This window comes from Marmota marmota, unplaced genomic scaffold (assembly GCF_001458135.2).
Source record: "Marmota marmota marmota unplaced genomic scaffold, marMar, whole genome shotgun sequence".
NCBI classification, from domain to species: Eukaryota; Metazoa; Chordata; class Mammalia; order Rodentia; family Sciuridae; genus Marmota; species Marmota marmota.
In genome coordinates this window covers 284839-305574 of record NW_026000059.1, presented here as the reverse complement: position 1 = coordinate 305574, position 20736 = coordinate 284839, and the positions used below count along the sequence as shown (strand labels likewise).

At 51.4% G+C, this 20736-nt stretch overlaps 1 protein-coding gene across 4 annotated transcripts in view; it reads left to right on the top strand.

The window, feature by feature from the left end:
- The window catches only part of Sec24d (SEC24 homolog D, COPII coat complex component), a 60251-nt gene that overhangs the window by 32827 nt on the left and 6688 nt on the right, over nucleotides 1-20736 (top strand). For all 4 annotated transcript variants that reach the window (XM_015507285.2, XM_015507284.2, XM_015507283.2 and 1 more), the window contains 11 exons: nucleotides 1002-1117; nucleotides 6107-6231; nucleotides 9834-10025; nucleotides 10920-11013; nucleotides 12039-12155; nucleotides 12671-12841; nucleotides 13851-13947; nucleotides 14024-14169; nucleotides 15271-15409; nucleotides 16067-16185; nucleotides 19088-19267. In XM_015507285.2, the coding sequence (XP_015362771.1) occupies nucleotides 1002-1117; nucleotides 6107-6231; nucleotides 9834-10025; nucleotides 10920-11013; nucleotides 12039-12155; nucleotides 12671-12841; nucleotides 13851-13947; nucleotides 14024-14169; nucleotides 15271-15409; nucleotides 16067-16185; nucleotides 19088-19267 (1496 nt within the window). The remainder of the gene's footprint in view (nucleotides 1-1001; nucleotides 1118-6106; nucleotides 6232-9833; nucleotides 10026-10919; nucleotides 11014-12038; nucleotides 12156-12670; nucleotides 12842-13850; nucleotides 13948-14023; nucleotides 14170-15270; nucleotides 15410-16066; nucleotides 16186-19087; nucleotides 19268-20736) is intronic.

The following is a 20736-nucleotide window of genomic DNA, read 5'->3' as shown; positions in this document are numbered from 1 at the left end:
ACCTTGGAAAACAGCCCTGTGGTGGTTCACAAGTCAGTTTCACAAGTGAACGCTCCTCAATGCTGGATTGCTGCCCCAAGGTGAGCACCTTCTCTGTGGCTCCAACACGTGGAAGTGTTTCTCACCAGGTGCTTGGAGCCGGTTTGCACAGCTTTCCTGAATGCTGTTCCGGCCTCACTCGGCCACGGGCTCTTCCCACAGATTCCAGGCCTTATTTGTGCAGTTTTCAGTGTGTGACCCATAGTGTTGCAAGCTGCAGAATGACTTCCAAACTGACCTTCCGAGCCCTTTGAATCAAGCCAGAGATCTTTGCTGATATATCAGTGGCCAAGTCTTTCCAAAAACAGTAATTCTCTGCACTCTTAAGCCAGATGCTGGGAGACCACCATGCAGACCCACCCCTGTGAAGACATTTCTTAATCAAAATGCAAAAAGTATTGTAGATAATAGTAATCAAAATAACCAGGGTTTATCTCTGTAAGGTATGTTGAAATTTCAAATAGAAATCTCCAAATTCTTTTAGAAAGATGTAATTAAATATGGACCATTAAATATTTGGGTTGCAAAGACTTAAAAACAACAGTATTTTTTTTTTTTAAATTTAGTTGTAGATGTATACGATATCTTTATTTTATTTATTTTTATATGATGCTAAGGATCAAACCCACTTGCTAGGCAAGTGCTCTAGAGCTACCTTTTTTTAAGTTACTTTTTTGCAATGTGGGGTTGTGCTGTACCAAAAATACTTTTATCCTGTTTTTTTAGGCTGCTCCAAATCAGACGTGTCCTCAATAACATAGAAGAGCCGAGAGGTGTTTAGGAAAATCCTCATACTTTCCCAGGAATGCTTTAAAAGGCGTGGGCATTTGGAACACACTGCATTCCAGCCATAAACATGTTCTTCTCACACGAACTCCTTTCCTCCTGTAATACAGTGGGAGAGTTGGTTGAGTCATTTGTGTTCATGCAAACAGAAGCTTTCCTTTCCTCTCTTTTGTCAGTCCCACCATTCTATTTCCAACATCTGGACCACCTTGGGAGAAGACTGGACCACTATGAGAAGCCTGAGCTTTCGCTGGGGTCTTATGAGTACGTGGCCACGTTGGATTACTGCAGGGTGAGTGTTCCCGGGGCTGGAGTGGGTGGGCATTGAGGTCACCTTCAGGTAAACAACCTTGCCATGTGCAGACTGATGCCTAGCTCAGCCGGGCTCTGGCAGCACCAGGGGCTGGAGCGAGGCAGGAGTCAGGGATGTGGCCTTTGGAAGGTCAGCCCGATCCCGTGGCCAGACCATGGCTGAAGTGCCAGGAAGAGGGAGCGATGATATTTGTCTTCTCGAGACAGAACTGACTTCCTAGTGCACCATTTCCACCAGGGCCCCCCGGGCCTCTGCCCCGGGACTCTCAAGGCAGAGTGTAGCCATGTACTCCGAGGACCGTTGCTGGCCCTGTGTCTCCTTTCTTCTCTCCAGCTGTTGCCTCAGGGGCCTGGGGCCATGGCCTCCGCTGTCCTGGCTCCAAAATATACCCATAAGCCTCCCTTCCCCATGGCCTCCCTTCCCCATGGCCTCCCTTCCCAGTGGCCTCTCATGAACCAATTTTAGTTGTTGTTTTTTTCCTAAACATGTAAGTTACAAATATTTTGCCTCCTGTTAAAGCCCTTGACTATGGGACCCCACACTGCCCTCAGCTCTGTCTGCCATTGAACAACCTCACCACAGGTGCTGAGCTCATTGCCCTTTGGTGGCTCACAGTCACACAGGTGTTTTAGGCAGGCGTGTTTTGCTCTCCTTCTCACACCTGTGTGCTCCCCGCTGGGAGACTGCTGCCCCAGCTCTGCTGCCTGGCGGGACGTTGTGTCCGTCCGTGTGGCACACCACTTGCGGTCCTCGTGTGGGCAGTGTGGTCCCCGGGGAGCTCAGGTCTGCCTGCTGGTCTGCCTGCCTCGTGTGTTCTAGCACCCTCGGGCCCCATCATCTTTGTGGTATTTCCCAGTGACTGGCACAGGTAGACATTTGAGGGTCCACGTGAGATGAATGAGTGAGTGAGTGAGTGAATGAATAGGTGAATTAATGAATAAGTTAATGAGTCAGTCGATGAATGAGTGAATGAGAGATGAGAATGAATGAAGGAGTGAATGAATAGTGAGTAACTGGATTTAATGAATGAGTGAGTGAATTGATGCATGGGTGAGTGGATGGGTGAGTGGATGGGTGAGTGGTGAGTGGACTAATGAGTGGGGGGTGGGAGGCAGGCAGGCTTCTATTCCAGTGCTGCAGGAGGCTATCACTGGGGGCCCCCGGCAGAACTTTCCCACTGTCCAGGGATCTGAACACACCTCTGGGTCTCATGTAGGTCTCAGTGTGTAGCTGGAGCAGCGTGTGTGACCTGGAGAAGTGTCCTCCTCACTCTGCTCCTCACTTCCTTCCACAAACAACATCTGCAGTGCCGACTCCCAGGAAGCAGCCTCTGGCCCACAGAATGGACCCAGGGGTGTTCTCTGGGGGGGACCCGTCCACACACTGAGAATAGGTGATAGGGAATGTTTCTCAAAACTAAAATTTTTCCAGTTAATTGGCTCTTTAAATTTTTTTCAATGAACATATCTTACTCATTTATTTTAGTGTTTTATATCATCATTTTGAACTACATTACATAGATCCTAATTGCTAAAGAAAAATGTCTTGTTAGTTTAAAATGCTGTAGTGTTTGCACATATTTGGAAAAATAGAAAAACAATTTTGGTACAAATGCTTTCTTTTAGGCAAGAAGCATGTCCTGAAGTACAGCCCAATTAGATTGGATAGTGATTTTTCTTTTTCCTTTCTGCTGTTGACTGCAGGAGAATCATTAGGCAACACATAAGCATGTGCTGTTCTAACCAAATAGCAGAGTCACGCCAGCTGGTGGAGGGACATCTGTGCTGTAGGATAAGTCTGACCACGCTGGTCTCAAGCTCTGACCACAGGCCATGCAGGCTCCACGTGATGCTTTGGTAGAACCTCAGGCAGAAGGCAGACCTGCACTGGGAGAGCAGTCCTGGTACCTTCAAACTGCTCCAGGGGGGTGTCTAACTGGTGGAAACCCACTGGGAAGCAGGAACCAAATCCAATTTGTACATTTTGAAGAGTTTTTATGAGCCTGCTCTTCCTTTTACTTTTCCAGGTAGAGTTCATAAAAAAAAAAATAATATGCTGTAAAGATCTTTCAATTCAATTATTATTTAAGATGTAAATGATGTAGACCAGTGAGCTCACACAGGGATTTGAATCATGGAAAGGAGCTTGTCTGCTTTGTGGGTGTGTGTTTAACACACACATTGAAAGGAGAGCTATACAATCATGTCGCCCATTCATTTCAGTCGGTCTTAATGTCCAGGCAAGATGGTGAAGTTGGCATTTTTGCACCCACTGTGGTAGGGCCTAGTCTATGTGTGCTCTGGGTGGGTCTCTCAGTGACCCCCTGGCCACCACTGTGCGAGGAGACCAGGGCTGAGGCCTTGAGAGCTGGCCCCAGCTACTCAGATTCAAGTCTTTTTAAGAACCTGTGCCCAACAGATTCTGGTGGAGGCCCACCAGGCTCTGCGTGGGAGGTGTCCGAGGAGCAAGGTGCCCAGGACGTGTGCCTGAGACACGGCCCAGCTCTCAGTTCCCACTGGCTGAGATCACACCTTTGGTCTCTTGGGTTTTAAAGCAGATTGTTGAGGAGCATGAGGAGGGTCTCCAGTGACAGGCCATGGAGGGGCTCATAGGACAGTGAGCTGCTCCTTCTGGCCTGTCCACCCACACCTGCTTGCTCCAGCAGCAGGGCTGAGCACCCTGTGTGGCACACCCTGCCCTGGGCTCTCTGGCTGTGGACATTCTGACCTCGGAGGAGGCACGTTATGATCCATGCCACTTCGGGTGGGCTATTCCAACTGCAGTGGATGTGTGGTGAGGGGAGATCTGGAGGCAAGGGCAGGATGGGTTGGGAGAGAAGTCCAAGCCGGGAACATGAGGGCTGACTGGCAATCTCTCCAACACTACAAGTGGAGCTGCATGTGGTCAGCCATACACCTAAAAACCCAGAAAGCAGAATCTCAAAGAGGGCATGCTTTGAGATTGTGAGCAGGTGTTTCCAGTGCACCATTCACCAGGGCCCAAGGGGAGCAAAGCCGTGTGCCGCTGGGTGGGTGGGTGGGTGGGCAGATGGAAGGGCCTGTGCTGCTCAGCTCAAGGAGAGGCAGTTTCTGGCAGGTGCTGCCAAGCCGACGAAGGCCCAGGTCTGGTGCTGACTGGAGCACCTAGCCACAGGCCAGGGCCGTGCTGCACATCCAGGTGGCATGAGGCCGGGAGAGGCCAGACCCACAGGTTCAGAGCAGAATGGCGGCCAGCCCCTGGAGGGGCTGCAGGGTCAGTTTCAGTTTTGCAAGTTGGAGGAGTTATGAAAATGGATGTGAGAGCACTTGGCAGCACTGACCTGCATGCTGAAGAAGTACTGAGTTTCATCTATTCATTTTACTACATTAAAACCAATTCTAGAGGAAAGAAGTGAGGGCTAACTTTGGGTTTTGCAAGGTGGCGAGTGGGATGGGAGGTCCTTCCAGTTTGGGAAAGCATGCTCTGAGAAACTTCCTTCCAGGAGGTGCTGGGATAACTGTAGCTTCTGAAACCCGCAGACCTTGCTTGGGGCTGTGCGGCAGCTCACGGGAACACTGGCCTGGAGCTCAGAGGCTAGGAGAGCCCGGGAGGCAGCCCTCACAGTGGCCTAAAGATAGACTCCAGGGCGTTAAGAGGGGGGCTGTGACAAAACACAGTGGAAAAATCACTCTGGAAAGAAGGGTCCCCATGACTGAGGGAAGGGAATGGTCAGACCTGCACTGTCTGCCAGCTTCTGATATGCGTGTGGGAAAGGGGCCACTGGGGAGTGTTGTGGAGCGAGAGGCTGGCACCAGGAGCATGCCCAGAGGGACCTGCTGGCTGAGGAGAGGGCAGGCGTGGAGGACACTCGGGCTCGTCACAGAGGCGGGTTCACTGATGGGAGTGGCTGCGTGCTCACCCAGCGAGAGTCAGCACAGATGTGCTGCAGGGAGGAGGCAGGACCAGGAGCCGCCTGCCAGGAAAGCGCCCGTGTGTCAGCAGCAGGTTCCTTTGCCTCTTGACTTTGGGTGTGGCAAAGGGATGAAGTCTTACGTTTTGTGCCCTGAACCTTCAGTGAACTACTTTTAGCCAGGGGTGGCCGGGCATGCCTGTCACCCCAGCTTCTTGGAGGCTGAGGCAGGAAGACCAAGAATCCCAGGCCTTCCTGGGCAAGTTAGGAGACCCTGCCTCCAGATAAAACGTTCTAGGCTGGGACCTAGAGCCCCTCTGGGTTCAGACTCAGGACTGCAAAAGCACGTTAGTAAAATGAAGTACTTCTACTAGAACAGCATCCTATCAGCCTTGTAGTGCATGCAGAATGAATATGATTAAAACATGATTTTATTTTAGAACATTTTTATGGTTTATCATAAAGTTAGAAATTGAGCTGGTGTTTGCTCTGGGGTAGGTCGCGGAAGCTGTTTGCCTGTGGCTCTCTGGTCTACCTATTTCCTAACCCCCACTAGGAATCACTTCCTTGAGCACCAGAGCCAGACCGGGGGGGGAGGGGCAAACAGCCTGAAACCGTTTTCATAGCAGCTGCTTCATGTCAGTGACGTTTCAGACACACAAAGGCCCTGTTGACAATGGATATGAAATAAATCGAGCACGTGCTAAACAGTGTGGTGCTATTTTTAAATTCTGCGTTAAATTTTAGTGTCTGATGTCATATCAGTGAAACTGAAGCAGAGCTAGTAAGAGCCCTGAACAGGGACACAGCCGGTGAGATCTCCTGCAGCAGCTTCAGTCTGGGGGTCTGCCAGCGTGCACCTTCTCTGCCAGCTATCACAGTGCTGCAGAGTCAGTCAGGTCCCGAGTCAGCTGCTGCCTCATCTCTCCTGTAGCATCAGACTCTCTTCTTGAACATGGTTTGATTCCACTGATGTTACCTCCTAAATATTCAGTGAACCTTCTGAAGACCTGCGGGTCTGCAGTGAGTGAGTTTGATGTGAAAGGTCTTTACCATGTGCACTGTCTGCTTTCCTGCAGAAGAACAAGCCTCCCAGCCCCCCGGCCTTTATCTTCATGATCAACGTTTCATATAGCAACATCAAGAGTGGGCTGGTGAAGCTCATCTGTGAGGAACTGAAGACGGTGCTGGAGCGGCTTCCAAGGTCAGACCTGCCTCCTTGCTACCCCACAGGGTTGCTGCCTAACTGGGCCAGTGCCCAGGACTCAGCGGCCAGTGGAGGTCTTTTGCTAAGGAGGATATTGGGTAATTAGTTACAGATCAAACGGCACCATCCTTTTGAGTTTTTGAAATGTTAAAGTGATCTTCTGTACAAACCCATGAAACAATGCTGGGGTGACAATGCTCAACACCTTTGCAGATTAGCAGGGAACTCTGCAGTGCCAGGAGCATGGAGTTTGTCCTTCACCTTCCAAAGCACTGACTTTCCCGTGGGGTCTGGTCTTATGGTGGATGCAGAGTGAATCAATGATTTACACACAACACCACTAATTTTATAATTATTAAAACATAGTTTTATTTTAGAACACTTTTACGATTTATCATCAGGTTAAAAATGGAGCTGGTCTTTTCTCCGTGTAGGTTGTAGAAACTGAATAATGGTGTATTTTATCATGGAATCCTCTCACAGGCTCTGGGTTCTCAGCCTGAACTTTTGAGTTGCTCCAGTTTCCATGATGGCTTTCCCTCCTCCCGTTTTTTCCAACCCCATCTGCACTAGCACCAGCTCCTCCCTTTGCACCTGCTACCTAGTGGGGAGGAGTGCTGGCCGCGCCCGGGCACCAGGTGTGAGGCCATAGTTGCGCCCTCAGAGGAGATCCAAAAGGACAGGTGGGCACCCGCGCTCTTGCCCTGCTGCCTCTCCCTCCCGCCTGACTTGGGGTAGGTCTGGTTGTCTCTCCTCCTGGGATGCATTTGGGCCGCACAGGTGTGCTTTAAGGTCGCCCTGTCAATCTGACTCCCTTCTTGAAGCAGTCTGGGGTGCTGATGGACGTCTTAGGGTGTGTTTACCTTTTAGCTGATCCTTTGAAAGAAAAGGCCCTGTGCTTCACGACTTCGTTTTGAATTTCTGTCTGAACATATGTCTCGGGCCTGGCAAACTAGCCAGACTTTTCTGACCTTTTTGGAACAGGAAAGAAAAGCTTTGAGATATTCCACCTGGTGTCCATACCCAGCTACTGGGCCAAGTGTGTGGCCGTTTGTGTTTTGAGGATGTTCTGGTTCCTCTCCTTACTAACGACCTCAGCATTGGTCTGTCCAGTTTGCTCTGATAACATTGTGGCACGTGTTCAGGAGGTGAGAGAGGAAGCAGGTGTTACGGGCTGTACCCTCGCAGCGCAGGTGGGACTGTTGTGAGGGGAGGCTGAGAGTTTTCTTCTGTGGATATGATTGAATGAGGTAGTTATAATGTGGAGAAAACGTTTGGACAGTGTCTGGTTTCTTGAACAAACTTTTAAAAAGTAAAACATGTTCCCATGGAGATAATGGTGTCTTCTCATGGGAGGTGAACTGACCAGATGCTTTTCAAAATGCTCCTTCGGGTTCTAAGTGATTCCTGTGAGCCCCAGGCCTCCTCCCTCTTGCCTGTGTCTTCCCTGCCCAGTGGAAACAGTGATCTGGATTGTGCTGGGCTGTTTTTCTTTTGCTCTTTGCCCTCTCTGACTCCAGACCACCTGCTAAAGAGAATATTTGTGATTTGCTAGGCACTTTCCCCTTGTGTGATAGAGGTCCACTGGGAAGTGGAGGCCTACCCAGTAGTGTGCTAGTAAACTGTCCCTCAGATGGACAAAGCCTAGCTTGGCAGTGTCCATTCCATGGCCAGGCTGGCCCAACACTCACTGCTAGGACACTGTGCAGTGTGCATGAGCTCATCAATTTGGGCCCCAGATGGCCACCCAACTCAGTGTCTCCCAGTATGGTCATCCTCAGCAGACCCCTAACTGCCCCCTGTGCTACAGCCTGTGGGGCAAAAGAAGACTCTGCTATGAAGACTCTGCACGTGAGAGCAAGGGAGAATGGTTTCTGTAGTATGGTTTGGGCATGGCAAGACATGGATTGGCATGGTATAGTATGGTGTGGCATGACCTGGTATGGCATGGCTTGGTATGGCATGGCTTGGTATGGCATGGCATGACCTGGTATGGTGTAGTATGGCTTGGTATGGCATGACATGGCATGGCATGGCTTGGACTGGTATTGTATGGCATAGTAGGCTTTGGTATTGCATGGCATGGCTTGGCATGGTATGGTACAGTGTAGTATGGCTTCGTATGACCTGGTATAGTGTAGTATGGCTTGGAGTGGTACGGCATGATGTGGCATGGCTTTGGTATGGTATGGCATGCTATTGCTATAGTATAGCTTGGTATGGCATGACGTGGTGTGGCATGTCTTGGTAGACCTGGTATGGTGTAGTAAGGGTTGGTGTCATGGTGTGGTATAGCATAGTGCTAATTACCTGAAGTCATACATCTTGGATACTGAGATGAATATGAGCATCTGTATCATCTGTATAGTCACAAAAGATGAGGATTCCTACTTCTGAAAGCTTTGCAAGTGTCTAGAATGCCAGTGTGTACTGAGTGTGTGTGGAAGGGATTGAGAGAATCTGTGAACATTTCAACCTTTTCTAAGGCAACATAAAGAATACCCTCGGTTGGGAAACAGTTGAAAAACACAGTGCTTGTCAGCCTACCCTCTGCTGAACATCAAAGAAATCAAGGCGTCTAAAGCAGAAGCAGATACTCAAACTGGTCTAATGCTCATCTGAATTCTCCCATCTTCCTTTTTCTTGTAACTCTTTATGCCATGTGGAATTGGAGCAGCCAGGTCCTTTGGAAAAATTGTCTTAAGCAAAATGAGCTGCACTGGATCTAAGGGTCAAAGAGAATAGCAAGTGACACTGTGGCCTTCCCTGGGTCAGAGCGGGACGCAGCGGCCAGTTGAAACGAGAGGATTCTGTTTCTCCCTGTGGTTAACCTTGTCTAGGGAGGGAGCAGGGAGACAGTGCTCCCTGTACATGAACCACCCAGTTCTGAGCACTGCCTGCACACACCGCACCCAGAACCTTCCAGGATCTACACTCAGGAAGACCAAGGCCTTGTGAAATTCCTAAAGCCATCCACATTATTACAGTTTTCCTGCTTTTGTTACTTTTTCATGATACCACAAAAGGGCCCTTTCTTAATAAGAGTAACATTGTCAATATACCATGTAATTGCTTTGGAAGTATTGTTTTTAGGACATACAGGTTCAAAAATGAGCCTCCTCTCAGAGGCCCTGGGACTGCAGGAGGGGCAAATCCTTTCCTGGTGGAGTGTAGGAGCTGTGTTCCTGAGTAATGGAGGTGAAATCACACTTACTAAAGAAATGTGGGCTGGGGATGTGGCTCCAGTGTATCGCGCCCGCCTGGCACGCGCCAGGCACTGGGTATGATCCTCAACACCACGTAAAAATTTAAAAAATTAAATTAAATATATTGCGGGCACCTGAAACTAAAAAAAAAAAAATTAAATATTAAAAAAAAAGAAATGTGAGCAAGTTTTCTCATAATATGTATTTTGCTTTCCCTTGGAATTTTGAGATTCCTCATCACTGCCTGATTTTGTAGTACCCTCATCCCCAGGATGTGGCTGTGCCTTGTTTTCTTCAGGAAACCCAAATTCAGACACATATTCTTTATATGTCCAACTGAAACACTTCTCATTCCATTTTATGAAAGGCCCACAACAGTTTTTTTGCTCATAGGGAGGAGCACGAAGAGTCGTCTGCAGTCCGCGTGGGGTTTGTCACCTACCACACAGTTCTTCACTTCTTTAACGTCAAGAGCAACTTGGCCCAGCCGCAGATGATGGTGGTGACCGACATTGGAGAGGTCTTTGTTCCTCTGCTGGATGGGTTCCTTGTCAACTACCACGAGTCCCAGTCGGTGATTCACAAGTAAATGTCATGTGTCCTCTCGTGTCAGCACAGCCAAGACCTGTTGGGTGCACTGCATCTTGATTCTGTCTGATTCTGTGTGGTTTTGCCATCAGTAGAGGGATGTGAAGACATGGATGACACACTTCTGTCATGGTGTTCTGCCTGTTGCTCTTTAATGTGAACCAGAATCTAAAAGGACCAGAATCTTTCATGTGGATCACACTCATCCTAATCCTCTGAATCATTCCTTTTTTCTGGGGGTGCATGGGAGGTACCTTCTGCATGGGGAAGAGTGTCCATGGTGATAGCATTGAAGATACAGGCAGGTGTGGGCACGCCTGTCACCCCAGCTGCCCAGAGGCTGAGGCAGAGAAGCAGAAATGCCAGGCCAGCCGGGGCAATTCAGTGAGGCCCTGATTCAGAATAGAAAGTAAGAGGAGCTGGGCGTGGCTCGGAGGTAGAGCACTTGACTGGCACGTGTGAGGCCCCGGGTTCAACCCTCAGCACAGTATATAAATAAATAAAAAGGGATCCATTGAAAACTTAAACAAATATTAAAAAGAAAAGAAAGAAAGAAAACTAAGAAGAGCTGGGGGGTGTGGCTCAGAGGTAGCACTCCCCTGGGTTCCAACCTCTGTGCTGTAAAGAGATAATACTGTTTCAGAAACTCCCAGTCTGAGAGATCAGGAGTGTGGTGAATAGGAGCAGATACGGAGTTGACGCAGTTGGTGTCTGGTCCAGGCCCCATACTTGGTTCTGACTGTGCTGGGAGGCCCTGCCCTGAGGAAGGGTCTGTGGACCTTCCCAGAGGCCGTCACCATGCATCTGGGCCTGTGCTGCCAGTGGCTGAGCTCTCAGGGCCTGGACAGGCCCGTGGGCCACTCAGTACCTCTACTTTCTCCTGCCCTGTAGCTTGCTGGACCAGATTCCAGGGATGTTTGCAGACTCCAATGAGAACGAGGCCGTCTTCGCTCCTGTGGTCCAGGCGGGCATGGAGGCTCTGAAGGTGAGACCAGCCACTCTGCATGCTGGCAACTGCAGCTAAAGACAGGCCCTGGGCTCTGGAGGCTGCCCTGCCCAGCCAGCTGCCCAGTGCTCACGCAGCTCCTCCAGGTCCGAGCCCTGGTCTGGAGGCTCCAGCTCAGCACCTGCTCTTGGCTACGTGAGACCGACTTTAAAGTCAGTTTAGCAAGAGCTGACCACCAGCTATGAGGAGAGAAACCCCCTTCCTGTGGGGTTTTCAGGCATGCAGGGCAGGTCCTCAGGGCCCAGTGATAGGGACAGCAGTGACACTTGGGCCTGGCTGAGGCTGAAGGTATGGCCAGGGGAACCCAAATGATTCTGGTGGTTGTCACCAAGGAGGTGGGTGGAGGTGAAGCCACCGATGCCTGCGCCAGTCAGACCCCGGCGGCCGCTTCCCAGTCAGTTCTGAAGTTCTGTTGTTAACGTTGAGTGTAGGTTGACCTGTAAGACAGAGTGCAGCATGACACTGAGAGCAGCAAGATTCTCGTCCTTCCTGGCCTGGGCCTTCCCTCCAGTGCTCTGGGGATGATGGGTTGGTCCCCTCCGCAGGGCCTCTGCCTTGGCCTGAGCTGTCACTGCACCCCAGCCACACCCCTCAGCCTATTCCTGAAGGACCACCTGGTTCACCCTGCTGTGGAGGCTTGCTGTGAGCAGCTCTGCCACTCAGATCCAGACCCTGCCGTCCTCCTGCTCAGTGGGACTCACGTGCCTGGAGGCTAAACTGTGGGCTGGACAAGGTGCTGCTACTGTGCCTTGTGTCTTGTGCCTGCTACACAGACTAGCATTTGACACTGGCCCATCTGAAAGCTTCGTGGGAGGCCTGGCCTTGCTGAGCCTCAGTTTCTCAGCCTGTAACACGGAGGGAACGCACCTGCCTGAGAACACAGATTAGATGGCTGTAGGGCTCACCTCGCAGAACCAACCTGTACATTTTGACATACTTCTATCCCCTTAAAATAAAGCCTCCACGCTCAAGCGTTTTCTGAGATTCCCCTGTCTCTGTTCTAGGCAGCAGAGTGTCCTGGCAAGCTGTTCATCTTCCATTCCTCCTTGCCAACTGCTGAAGCGCCAGGGAAGCTCAAAAACAGAGACGACAAGAGACTGCTCAACACCGACAAGGAGAAGGTACAGGCCAGCCGTGGGTGGCAGAGCCCGCCCGCCCTGCTGTCAGGAGGGGGGAGGCTCTGGAGTCAAAGCCTGCATTGCACAGTGCAGGAATGTTTTGAGTTGCAGAAATTTGAGAATTTTTATATTACTAGAAAAACCTAAATGAGAGCCCAAACATATTCTGGGTATAATGCGTATAAGAGGCCAAGAACCAGGGGTTGCTGAACACAGAGTCCACGAGAACAGACACATGCCGTGGGACCCCGAGGCACAGGCTGGGGCCTGAGGCAGAGCTGCTGGGCACTCCAGACAGCCTTGGCTCAGAGCTGCAGTGGTGTAGCCCTGGGTCGGGGACCACAGGGTCGGCACCACTGGGGCTTTGAGAAGAAGGCAGACCCGTGTTTCTGAAGCTCACTTAGCTGGAAAACACATTTTCCATTTAAAATTTCAATAATAATTCAACAGAAACTTAGATTTTGTGCCTGAAATACCTTGTGACTTTTCTTTTTCCATTCTTGCACACTTTTCTTCAGATTCTTTTCCAGCCCCAAACCAGTGTCTATGAGTCTCTGGCCAAAGACTGTGTGGCCCATGGCTGCTCTGTGACCCTCTTCCTCTTCCCCAGTCAGTATGTGGATGTGGCCTCCTTGGGCCTTGTTCCTCTGCTCACCGGGGGAACTCTTTACAAGTACAGCCATTTCCAGGTAGGTGCCACCATTGTTGTCTGTCTCCCACTTTAACGCCGTGTGTAGGGGAGCCACGCCCAGCACTGAACCAGACACAGATGCACAGTGCATGAGTCCCTTGGTGTTGCCTGGTATTTGCCAAAGGTGGAGCTCATTCAGTCTCAGAGTTAAACATCCACCTATGCTGTCAAAATGGAGAAGATGATCTGGGTTTAAGGTACTGTTTAGAAAAATAGGTATTTGTTTCAAATTGTCGAAATGGAGGGTCAGTGTATTACACTGCTCTCTTCCACATCTGAGTGGAGACAGATCTGAGGTGATCAGAGCACTAGCCCTGCGAGGCCCCAGGCTGCAGGCAGCTGGCTTCTCCTGCGCCACCCTGAGTCTGACAAGTGCGCACACCCAGGGACGGATCAGGCGTCTCCTCTCAACTCCTGTGTCAGGGAGAGTCACCATGTTGAAGCAGAAGGCCTGAGCCTGCCACAGGACTAGGAGTTGTGCTAGGGCTGCTCAGCGGTGGTCCCTGAACCTCCTCTGCCATGGCGACCCCAGAGTGCCAGCACCATGGGAGATGGCCCACGGGCTCCGTGGGGGACCCTCTGGCCTAACGTGGAGGGGGAAAGCAGCACCATGGGAGATGGCCCACGGGCTCCGTGGGGGACCCTCTGACCTAACGTGGAGGGGGAAGCAGCCCAGCTGCACGCCTTCCCCAGCCTCATTGAATGGGTGGCACAGTGGTCTTAGTCTTGCCTCTAACACAAAACCCCTAAAATTAGTAACAATTTCCCCATCTAACCATTATGAAAATGAAAGAAATGATATGAGTTTCATTTGAAAACTTCAGAACCTCTGTCCAAAGGTCCTATATTTTCTTTAACCAAAGAAACATAAGCTATGCTTATGATTTAGCATATAAATATACTAAATCAGGATTAAAAATGAGAACCATTTTAATTATGTTTTAAAAACAAGAATCATCAAGTATTTTACTGCTATCTGCCACACGTGACTGTGCTTGTTTTCTCAGATGCACTTGGATAGCCAGCAGTTCCTGAATGACCTCAGAAGTGACGTGGAGAAGAAAATAGGTTTTGATGCCATCATGCGGGTGCGGACCAGCACAGGTAGGTCTCCGCGTGCTCAGCTATCTGGGTGACGTTGACAGCGGAGCAGTCAGTAGAACCCCTCCTTGTGCTTCAGGTTTCAGAGCCACAGACTTCTTTGGTGGGGTCTTCATGAACAACACCACAGACGTGGAGATGGCTGCCTTGGACTGTGACAAGGCTGTGACGGTGGAGTTCAAGCATGACGACAGGCTCAGTGAGGACAGTGGCGCCCTGATCCAGGTGACCTGCCTGCCCTCACTGCAGCACGGCTCGTGCTGGCCAGAATCAGGGGCCCCCATGCAGACGGGATAACAGTCCCTTCACAAAGAAATGCAGTTCTTTTCCAGGGGCTGGGTCCACCTAGAGAGCCTACTATGCCTGCAGGTGTGGCTGCTATGCCTGCAGCATCCTGGCCTGCACAGAGCCAGGCACCTGTGCTGGGCACCCAGTGTCCAGGGTGCCCACTAGGGCTCACCCACTCTGTCTTTCACGAGGTCCGGGTTCCTGGCTGGGCACTCAGGGCTCAGGGTCCCCATTAGGAATCATTCCATTCCTGCTGCATGTGCATTAGTCAGCTCCAGCCACCAGGAAGTGCAGATCTCCTGGTTATAGAGCAGAACTCTGTTCTCAGGGTTCTGGGGGCTGTCCAGGCCTGTGTTCCCCTGTCCTCACACGGTCTCCCTCCTGTCATCATGTCTGTGCCCATGGCTCTCTCCCTGTAAGGACACCAGTCACATTGAACTCAGGTCCCTCTAGTGACCTGGTTTAATAACTTTACCTCCTAGGCCCTCTCTCCCAGCACAGGTTAGGATCCACAGCTCAGCTCTGACACCATGTTGAACACATTATATCATCAGCAAGTAGAATAGAATTTGGTTTTGTAGTACGTAACATTAATTAGAAGGCATGGAGCTTTTCAATTCAGATGGGAAAAAAGGTCACTAACTGGCCACTGGTTCCAGTTCAGCGTGGCACCAAGAGGGTGCAGAGAGGCTGAGACTTGCTGAGTGGGGGCTCTGATGTCCACTCTTGAGTCGCAAACGCTCAGGCTCTTTGGTGCATACGTCATCACATGAGCCCTGAGCATCCCATGGGTCTTGCTGTGGCTGTGAGTGGTCTGAGCACACGTGGAGGTGTAGTCATGCACGTGCGGCACCCACCGGGCAGTGCATACCAGTGGAATGCTGCTGGAAACCCAGAGGACGAGCAGTGCACTCTGCTGTGGGGGTGTGGGGCATCCAGGGGTCCCTTCCACACACACTGCTTGGCAAATGCAAACTAGAGGCAGCCAGGCTGGCTGGAGGTCACCAAAACCTGGGCCTCGCCCTGCTTCTTCCACAGTGTGCTGTGCTTTACACCACCATCGGGGGTCAGCGGAGACTTCGGATTCACAACCTCGGCTTAAACTGCAGCTCCCAGCTAGCAGATCTTTACAAGAGCTGTGAGACGGATGCCCTCATCAACTTCTTTGCCAAGTCAGGTACAGCTTTGCTAGCTCTGTGTGAGTGCTCTTGGTGTTCCGTCCAGACCCCTAGGCTAGTTGTGATGGTAGCCGAGATTGGGTGGGGGTGCAGCCATGGCTGCACATAACCAGAATGAGTGAAGGCAGAGCACAAAGGAAGACGTGTGCATCTGCAGCAGCAGGTGATAGGCAGAGGCTAGGCCCTATGGTGGCCACAATGAGCCAGCGGCACACGGCAGGGTGGAAGGAGGCTGCCAGGAATGGCTGGCCTGTCGTCCGTACCTTGGTAACTGAATTCCACGGGCCCAGGGAGGGTGTCTGTGGCTTCTCTCTGCCATGCTACCCCAGGTTATGGAAGCAGCAGCTGTCAGCTGCAGGAATTCAGAACACCAGAAAAGGAAAAAACCAGCCCTTCTCTTCTCGGTGTACAAGTGTTTATGATATTCTGAAGATGATTCTGGGGCCACAGTGGCCTTTTGCTGTAGGCAGCCCACTGCTCTGCACTGACTAGATGCCACCCAATCAGGAGGGGATGTCAGCAGGGACTAGCATTCTGAATACTGCCATCCTCACTTGAGACCTGAGGACAATAGCAGTTTGTTCTTTCTCTGTCATTTGAAGAGATCAGTATCTAGAACTTTGATGCCTGTTTTCCTAATGGCCTTTTGCATTCAGCTTTTAAAGCAGTTCTACACCAGCCTTTGAAAGTCATCCGGGAAATCCTAGTTAATCAGACTGCACACATGTTGGCGTGTTACCGCAAGAACTGCGCCAGCCCGTCTGCAGCGAGCCAGGTGAGTGTGGGCATGGGGAGGCTGAAAGTGAGAGCAGTGGGTTCCTTCAGCAAGTGGACTGAGGCGGTGACACCGCACCCGGAGCGGGCAGTGAGCCTCACAGCCAAGGGGGCCAAGGGCATGGTCTTGGGGGCCACAATGGGTCCTGAGCCAAAGACAGGTGTCCACGTTCAGCTCAGATCTGTACGTGTAAACAACAGAATGTGGTGTGCTCAGTGTTCCCAGCTGTAAACGGGGCAGGTGTTGGCACGACTGTGGCTCCTCTTACACATGTGCGACCTTCCTGTTGAAAGTCACCAGCAGGGAGACTGCTCTGAAAGCCTTGTCTCAGCCCTCACCCAGGAAGTTCGATGCTTCCAGGGCCCTTTAAGAAGCCCTGCTCAGGCTCTGCGGTGAAGGTGCTCGTGGCTCTCCCTGAGGCAGTGAGCGCGAGGTGCTGGTGCTCCCTGTACTGACTATCTGAACATAGAATTTTGGTTGAAGGGTAAGACGGTGAGAGACCACGGGAGACTCCTGCATCCCTCCCTCAGAAGTGGTCAGTAGGAGGGACCTGAAGTGCCTTCCCAGGGCCTGCAGTGGCCGCAGTGATGCCGAAGGCTCTGGGTCCCCGTCCGTCCTCTAGGTACGCCTACCTGGACCCTCCCTGAAGCTCCTTTCTGTGCGTTGACGACGGTCAGCCTGCATGCTTTCTTCTCCTGCATTGATGGTCCCAGGAGCGTCTCAATCTGCTCATGTGGTCCTGTGGTTGAGCAGTGCACCACTTTGCCATGCCACAGCCCCACACCGAGGCGCCGGGAGCTCATGGGACGCTGTGGGCCTCAGCATCTGTAGTCAGGCAAGCAGAGTCCAGAACCAGCACTTGCCAGGCTCTGCCGCTTGTCCCTGAGTCCTGGCAGAGCTGCGCTGTCTCGGGAGCCCCTCCTTCAGGATGCGGTGGCTGAACGGATGCTGTTAACATCCTCTGCACATCAGGATGATTGGGAACTTGAGAAAAGCAAATCTGTTAAGGAAAAGGAAGCCAGGCCCTCCTCCTTCCTGGTCTGCTGCCGGAGGCGCTGTCCCGTGCCAGGCCTTCTCCTCGGCAGCGTGTTGTGCGTAAAGACACCACAGTGCCCTGCTCTCGGCACGTCGACGGAGCCATTCCTGCTCACATATGGACTTTTATTCCTCCACTAGCACATTTCAGGCCCTTCGACCAGTGATGCCCTTGAAACAGTGATGTAACTTAGATGCTGTCGTGGAGTCCAGAAGACAGAGGTTAGACACCGTTAGAACAGAGCTATACTGAAACAAGCCAGTAGCCAGAAGCAGAAGGGCCGAGCTAGCTTCAGGTTCTCTGCAGAAGCTGCAATGAAGCTGGAGGTGCTCCTGCCGCTCGTGTGAGGGAATCAGATCGTGCCTCACATGGAGCCAGACAGCCCAGGAGGAGCCGTGTCCTCGACATGACCCTGGCCTCCACGTAGGGATGAGGCTGAGGCAGGAGAACGTGCTGGGGACAGAGTTCAGGGAGCCCCCAGGCTGTGGGAGGTGCTGGGCTGAGACCTGGCTGGACACAGCACTGAAACAAAATGTTAGGGTCATTTGCGTTATCAACTCCAGCAGCTCACTGTTCTGAGCTTAAACACGTTACGTTATTTGGGGTATAAGGACTTCCAAAGGGAAATCAGATGACCTTACTTGCACATTAATCCTTGTTTTGTCATCTCTAAATGCAAAGAAAAGTTTCCCTGACTCAAGCAAACTGGACTCTGCTCCTTTCTCACCTGAAGCGTTTCTCTCCAGGAGTGATTGCTTCGTGGAGGGGCCTCAGAGCTGGAGAGGAAGGTTTTAGAGTGACAGTCTGTTGTGACATCTTCTTCTTCCCCTCATAAACTTTGACTAAGTCATCTTCTTATTTTCTTTGACCTGTTATGTGTGTGGTGCTGCTGGAACCCAGGGCCTCACGCATGCTGGGCAAGTGCTTTCAAGCTGGGCCGCACCCCCTACACTTTCTTTCACTCTTTACTCCACTTTTTTCTTCATCATCAAGTTTCATTCTTGTTAACCTCCTGTTTTCTTCCCTCTGCTCCCTATAATCCAACCTCCTCTACTCAAATGCTTTGGTCCTAATAGGGTCCTTGCTGGCCATGCTCACCCCTGTGTATCATTTAGGACAACAATTCTCTGAACTATCCTAAAACTACTTGGTTAATTAGAAGCAACTAGTTAAATTTCAAGATAACATCTTAAAACTGTACTGTTTTCCCAAATAGTATGTGTTTCTAAGAACATTCTTAGTCCATAGCAGTATATAAGATGCCTAACTAATAACCAGCTCAGAAATGCTGCCCAGGCTATGCGCCTCTGGCACGTGACCATGATCCGATTCCTACACCGTGGGTCAATTTCCTCTTTAAGAAGTAACATGGTTCCGTGTGTTGTCAAGTGGAAATGTCTTGCTAGAGAAGAAATAATAATCAGGGTGGCCTCCGGTGAGGACACTGGCCCTTCACCACCCCTGTCTCTGTAAAAGGAAGCCAGAAATGGAGCTGCAGGCAGATCTCCAAAATGCATTTGCCCAAGCTGGTTGGGAAGTTCTTTCCTGTGAGTTGCTTCCTGGACCCTGAGGAGAGGCCTGCAAGGGGAAGGAGTTCAGCAGAGCCCTGAGGGAGACTCTCTGCAGTCTGGATCTGATGAGCATGGTGTGTTCTTTTCATCATTAACAGCCACAAAGAGCCCTTGTGTTGCAGGTTTTTCTGGTCTCCTGCTGATGGTTCCCAAGAGCAGGCCCAGCACAGCTGGGGAGGGGACCGAACCGCATGGGCTGTCACCTAGGATGTGGCTGGAATCACTGTGTTGCTGTGTGGGTCACATCCTGGCACATGCTCCGGCGCAGTAGGAAACGGGCATCTTTCTTTTTCAGCTCATTCTACCAGATTCCATGAAGATCTTGCCAGTGTACATGAACTCCCTGTTGAAAAGCTGTGTGCTGCTCAGCAGACCAGACACCCCGACGGATGAGCGGGCATTCCAGAGGCAGCTGGTCATGACCATGGGAGTGGCCGACTCCCAGCTCTTCTTCTACCCACAGTTCCTGCCAATCGTAAGCTGCTCCAGGAGGCAAGGCCTTCTGCTAGGCAGAAACCAGAGGCCACAGTGCCTGCAGCACGTTCAGAGGGGCCTTAAGGTAGCCACACACGTGCAGGGACAGAGGCAGGTGGCTGGAGGCACAGAGCAGCCCTGCCCTCCCTGAAGGCGGGAGGTGTGCTGGGAGGACTGCTCTCCTCTCCTCCGTGAGCAGGTGCCCTGAGGGCACACAGGGAGACAAGTCCCTCAGCCCAGCTGTGGAAGGGCTGCAGCATCAGACAGCTCAGGTGCATGTGTGGGGGAGTCCACCTACACACGCCTGCTTGTCACCCGCATGGAATCTCAGGTGCACATGTGCCCACTGTGTTTCCAGGATAATCTGAGCAGGTGTACATCGTGTGTGTGAAGTTGTGTGGCATGTGTGTTCATTGTGTGAATGGGACATGGTGCGTGTGTGTGTGTTCACATGTTTGTTGTATGGCTAGATCCCATGTGCACGTGTTACTCATGTCAGGGGGATGCTACACACACACGCACACACACACATACACGCATTCATTGCGTGTTTGGGATCGCATGAGCACATGCTTCCTCTTATGTTTTTAGAGTGTAAGTGTCTAGGAGTCAGGACATCTGATGAGGTCAGCTGTGGCTGGCCTAGCTCCAGTGCAGTCAGGAAAACAGCCTGAGGGGCCCCTACTGAAGAGCAGCACCTGTCCCAGGGGAGCTCCTTGGGGAGCTTCACCTTTGCTCGCACCTTTGCTCTTGCTTAGGCCTGGACCGCGCTCTCTGTGACAGGTCTCTCCCTGAGACTGCAGGTCGGGACTGAGGGGAGGAGAGAGGAACGCTGCCGGTGTAAGCATGGCCCTGGGGAAGGGGCCCTCAGGCTGGGGCAGGTGGAACAGGAAACTAAACAGTTGCTTCCATCTTTCTGACTAGTAGAAGTGAACTGTTGCAAAGGGTGGATTTTCAGTTAGAGCTAGATGGACCAGTCCGTGGGGCACAGAAAGCAGGACTCTATAGGACACAACACTACCTCTCCTCAGAACTGCTCTGGCAAGGCCACCTGCAGCCAGCCTTGGGCCAAATCCCATGGGCATGCTCAGACCCTCCTCCTTCCGTCTGTTGTTTCTTTATTGCTGAGGATCCTGTCCTCCTTTATGACCTGTCCCAGCCCCTGACACACACTCATCACTTTCCAGTGTCCCTTCTCCAGCCAGCTGGTGCTTCCCCTGCCTTGGAGGTTCATGCTGCTCCCCCAGAGTGGTCTGGGGCGAAGAACTCAACACGTACCTTTTTTATATAAATGACATCTCTGCGTGATCTGGTCTTGTGGTTTTAAATGTCATTTATATACCAATGATCTCAAATTCCTGTCTCAAATGGCCTCTGAGCTGCCCTTCAGATGCATTTGCCCCATTACCTGCTGGGCCTCTCCTTAGATAAATCCTCAGACCTCAAAGCCCACCCTCCCACCTGCCCCCA